Raw genomic sequence first — 5,000 nt, 5'->3', positions numbered from 1 at the left:
TTAAAAAGACAAAGTATCTCCTCCTAGTAAAACTATTTTTCTGATTAGCCAACAAATTGTTGAGCGAAACAAAACAGAAGATTTGGCCCTCTGCACCCACCTTAGCGGCACTGGCGTACTTGGTGGAGTTGTAGTCTCCGCCCATCCGCAACACATCCTCCGTGCAGTAGTAGAACTCGGAGAAGCCGTAGAACTGGCTGTTGGAGAAGTCGATGGGCGCCTGGTAGACACCGTTGAGGGACGTGCTCGTCTCGTTGGTGCGGTTGAGGAAGGGCTGGAGCAGCAGGCGACAGCGGTCGAAGTCGCCCGTGCCGCGCAGGTGGAGTCTCTGGCCGGGGGGCCCCACCTCGTCCTGCAGGTCGGCGGGCAGGCAGGGGTCCAGCAGGGGTGAGTCGGCACTTCCACCGCGGTGCTGACCCAAGAGCCTGCTTACACACACACACACACACGCGCACGCGCACACGCACTTCATCAGTCCACATTGAGCAGTGATGTTCAATCTAAACTGGTACACATTTTTAACCCTTTACCAAAACCATTGTAATTTTTTTTTTTTTACAGTTTTTATAAACCACTTGTATGAAGTGATGACCAGACATTTTTTGTCAAGTTAATATCACACAGTCACATCCTCACTGGACCGACACTCCTGCTCCCATGGCGACGGTTACCTGAGGGTGAGCGCGGCTGGACTTACTGGTTCTGGAGGTGCGTGCTGCTGACGAGGTTCTGCTCGTATCTCTGGCGGGCAGCGTTTCCACCGAAGCCCAGGAATGTGGAGACGTAGACGCGGTACACGTGCTCTGTGCGGTGCGCATCACAGCCCAGGTTGAACTCGGCCAGCAAGTTCTTGGCCACCTCCTCCTGTAGGCACGTGTGCACGCACACACTCAAATCTGAGCTTGCTTTGGTTACATGAAAATGCTTCCAAAAAAATGAAACCCCAACACCTTGTTAATACGAATGCACAGTACAAGCCACAAGCATCGAAGGGCTGAAGTTAAAAGTAGTTTCACACACACTGCAGTTGTTTAACGCCGTCTGCTAGGAGTTTATTAAGCCATTGCATGGAGATGTTAGACACATTAACAGCCAAGGGCCATTACAGCAAATTAATTTAGTCCTCCTTTCAGCTCTCACACACACACATACCACACACATACCACACACAAAGCTTTTGCTTTCAGTAAATGACCTTAAGAACACAAATGGAGCAACCTGCCCCAAAAGGATTATATGAGGCAACTACCAGTGTGTTTGTGGTGGTGAATCAACTGCGGGGGGGTTGAAACTTCACTCTGTGACTAACTAGCAAAAATCCAAACTACCGCAGACACACTGCAAGCGTTACGAGGCCGAGCATTTCCTTGCTGTATTCTAGGCCCTGACGAAAGGCGCTTGCTCCTGGGCCAGAGCACGGCAGGCCCGGTTTAACCCAAAAACTCTCAACTACAGGACTTCTCATTCCACTGGGATGGGCGGGGCGAGAGGACCAGGCACCCGAGAGGCAAGAGAAGAGGCGTGAACCACCAAGCCCAAGCGTTTCGGTTTTAAGAATGGAAACTGTGGTAGATAATAACCTGCTGTGGAGAAGCAAAGCTTACAGTTTTGGGCACTTCGTATGCTATCTGGGTGGAGACGCCGCCCATGTCCAGCACGCCGGCCGTCCGCCGGCGCACCAGTGTTTCCTGCTGGTCACCGCCGGGAACTTGCACCTCCACGACGGCCTCGCGATCTACAGAGACGACAGAACGGAGACTGTTACAAAAGGCAAAGGAGCGTGACTGGACCAATTAGATGAAAGGTGATGTCACTGTGTAATCAGATAGCCAACGCTCCCATCAATATAACTGATAATGACAGCCTTGGAGTACTGAGAATATTACATAAGAATGTGGCCAGCAATTTTACAGTTCTTGCATTCCTGAAGACGGGACTCACTGCTATAGGGAAACATGCCTGTTACAGCACACCTCAGCTATCTTATCTAACGCAGTCCAGCATTAAGGTGGTGGCAACATGCCAGACGGAGCATTGCTCTAAACACCGTAGCTGGTAGAAGCTGTGCTCATCGCTACACTGACCCACAGCCCTGCCAAGCAGATGTAAAAAGCGTATTCTAGCCTGCTGGGTTTTCAAACCAAGGTGTCTCTGCTTCCAAAACACATAATCCGGTCCATCTGGCCTAAAATCTCATCAAGCCTTCCATGAAGTGCTCGATCAAGGACGACCGGAAACCTCGAGAGCGAGTGCACTTAACGCTTGGGAGCAAAGTGAGTTCAGGAGCAAAGCTTGCCTTTAAACGCCAGTCACTTAACCAAGAAGAGTGGCGCGGCAATAAGTCAATCATGGTTAAAGCCCCTTGTGCCTTGTGGTAACGCTTTAACAGGGTCCGAGACTTGGCAGGACCCTTCGTGTGGCGTTAAAGGCAAACAGAGATAGTCAGGCTGATGTTTAACTTTCCCTCTCCAAAGATAAAGCCTGAGAAAGGAGCCACCTGTGAAACGTGACCTTGGATCCTCCCTGCACTCACGCTTCACAGAATGGGGCCTGCGCGCCCAGCACACGCCGAGCCACAGCTGTGAAATTACACACTTGCACACGAGTTCATAGAAAAACGTACACCAAATGTAAGCGGCAAAGTTCAGCGCGGTGTCGTACATCTGCAACAGCTGAACCACCAAGGACGAGAGGTCTTCATAAAACAGTCCCCACCATTTTAGGAATGTTGGGTCAGCCAGCATGTAAAACACTCTTCCCTACTGGACTGCCCAGGAGGCGGACGCCAAGCGATGCCAGAGTTTCTCATTTTCCAAACCAAGCCACGGTTAAGGCGTTGCCGACCAATCACAGGGAGATAAATGTCAGCCCACTGGCAGCAGGTAGCAAAGCAGCATTGGCCCCCAGCCCTCAATAGCTCACCAAACACCAAAGGCAACACCAGCACCACAATAAAACCCGATTCAAACTCTTACAGGATTTGGAGTGTTTAACCCATTACAGATCGAATGAACTCGATCTTGCCATCCTTCTCTCCAACATTCAGCAAAAGAACTCACCGTCCTCAACATGGTTAAACCTTCCCAGCACAAAGTTGATTCCAATCCATGCGTACACGCCTATAGAAACAAGAGGAGAGCCATGTCAGTGCCTCCAGGACGCACGATTACCCTCCCAAACGTCCTGCTTCAGGGGTAACGGCGTGCCTCACCCTCTTGCTTCCCTGAAATGACTTCCACGTGTGAATCGGAGAAGAGAAAGTTGAAATTCACGGGAATGTCAGTGCGCAGGTCTTCCAGCAGGGCCTCTTGCTGGCTGGAAACGAGAAGAAGGCATAAAAACAGTGCATTCAGGGCAGCGCTGTGCGTGTGTGTCGCGCGTCTGACAGGATCCCTGCAGTGCGGGTACCTCTCTGGCAGGACCCTCATGCCTGCGGTACACAGTATGTAAAGCGGAGTTTCCTGGTGCTTGGCCTTGGGGACATGCTCCGCAGCAAAGCTGAGCAGAGGGTACATGTAGTCACTGGCCTTCCCCGGGGTGGTGGCGTATTCAGAGATGCCTGCTCAAAGTACGCACACAGTCAAAGCACAACCTCATGTCTTCATGTGCCTTTGCCATCACAGTGACGACATCAGGCTTTAATCAGTCACAAGACGTTACAGTGGATTCTCAATATCTGGGTTATTAATTACAGCTCAGCTGCTCACCCTGCTCAAAGCCCTCATAAAATATTACAATTTTCAGAAAACCTGAAGAAATCTTGTTGTGCTCAAATGTTTGGCACTACAGACCAGCACTCTGCGCTCTCCTCGGTCATCCCCGCCCCGCTGCGTCTCCACACTCACCCGGTTTAATCTTCATCACCACGGGCTTGCGGTGCTGGTCCCTCATCTGCCGGATGTCCAGCAGGTCGTGGGGGTTGCCGTTGTGCCGAGGCCATGTGTAGACGAACACGCGCGAGCCGCTGCTCCCGCAGTCCACCACCACGCCGTAGTTCAGATTGGGGTTGCTGGTGTCCGTGGCCTCCACATCTGTCACCCGTGCCAAATGCCTGGAGAAGACGAGGACAATGAAGCTCACTGGTTGGGTAATGTGCAGCCAATCACAGATGACTAAAATAACGAAAAAGAACATTACATGAATATTCTTTGAATATTCTGACTTGCTTGCCAGTGTCACAGAATTACAATTGCTGCGAAAGTGGAGAACATCGGTGTGGACCGGTTGCATTTCCCCACCAATATTGTGTCACGCAGCGAGGCCGAACCTGTGGTAGTGCTTGTCCTCTCCGATCCGGATGTTCTGGCCCTTCCCCGCGACCAGCAGCAGGTAGACGAGGCCCAGCAGTGCAGCCATGAGCCCGAACCAGAGCAGTTGCCTGAAGGAGGGCAACACGAGCCTCGGGAGCACAGCCGGAGACAGGCTGAAGTGCCACGACGCCGGGAACAGACAGGAGACGCTGATTCTGTCGGCGAGACGCGTAGGGGTGAAAAACTGCTATTAAAACAACGGCTCACCAGCGACCCCCCGGTCCGTTGCGTTTAAAGCACCGACAGACCCACCTTCCCATTGCGAGTGCGTGATCCGGTGGGGATCGGGAGGAGATGGAGTTTGTGCACCTTTAGCGATATCCGGTCCTCTGAACAGGGGTGTTCATCGTGGACCTCATCCTTAGCCTGGGTATAACCAGATCACAGTAACAGCACCTTGGACTCGTAACCACGACACGTCCTAAGAGGACGTGGCACAAGCGTGCGACCCACATGATTACTCACACACGGAAGATGCTTCCCTGGCCCCTTAACTGCAACGCCATGTTTCTGGGTTGACTCTGCAGTATTTATTCATATTTTAAAGTGGCTAACTAAACAACCAGCGATAAGACGTTTACGAGACTGGTGGGATCTGAGGCCACAGACATGTCCAGCGTAGCTGACCTAGCGTTAGCTACCCGACTAACTAACTAACTAACGTAGCTCGGCGTAACGTTAAGCACTTGA

General features: G+C 51.8%; 1 protein-coding gene across 2 annotated transcripts in view; it reads right to left on the bottom strand.

The window, feature by feature from the left end:
* Window positions 1–5,000, bottom strand: part of entpd4 (ectonucleoside triphosphate diphosphohydrolase 4) — a 7,550-nt gene that overhangs the window by 2,011 nt on the left and 539 nt on the right. The window contains exons 2-10 of one of the 2 annotated variants that reach the window (XM_027011254.3): window positions 4,563–4,676; window positions 4,268–4,465; window positions 3,846–4,051; window positions 3,409–3,559; window positions 3,212–3,315; window positions 3,060–3,119; window positions 1,581–1,735; window positions 698–864; window positions 101–425 (exon numbers count right to left, since the gene is read on the bottom strand). In XM_027011254.3, the coding sequence (XP_026867055.2) occupies window positions 101–425; window positions 698–864; window positions 1,581–1,735; window positions 3,060–3,119; window positions 3,212–3,315; window positions 3,409–3,559; window positions 3,846–4,051; window positions 4,268–4,465; window positions 4,563–4,570 (1,374 nt within the window). In that variant the 5' untranslated portion in view covers window positions 4,571–4,676. The remainder of the gene's footprint in view (window positions 1–100; window positions 426–697; window positions 865–1,580; window positions 1,736–3,059; window positions 3,120–3,211; window positions 3,316–3,408; window positions 3,560–3,845; window positions 4,052–4,267; window positions 4,466–4,562; window positions 4,677–5,000) is intronic. The other variant, XM_027011255.3, reaches the window with a different exon arrangement.

This window comes from Electrophorus electricus, chromosome 20 (assembly GCF_041902795.1).
Source record: "Electrophorus electricus isolate QZ-2024a chromosome 20, ASM4190279v1, whole genome shotgun sequence".
In the NCBI taxonomy this organism is placed as follows: domain Eukaryota; kingdom Metazoa; phylum Chordata; class Actinopteri; order Gymnotiformes; family Gymnotidae; genus Electrophorus; species Electrophorus electricus.
Note: the sequence above shows the minus strand (reverse complement) of the source record. Positions and strands in the feature narration are given on the sequence as shown.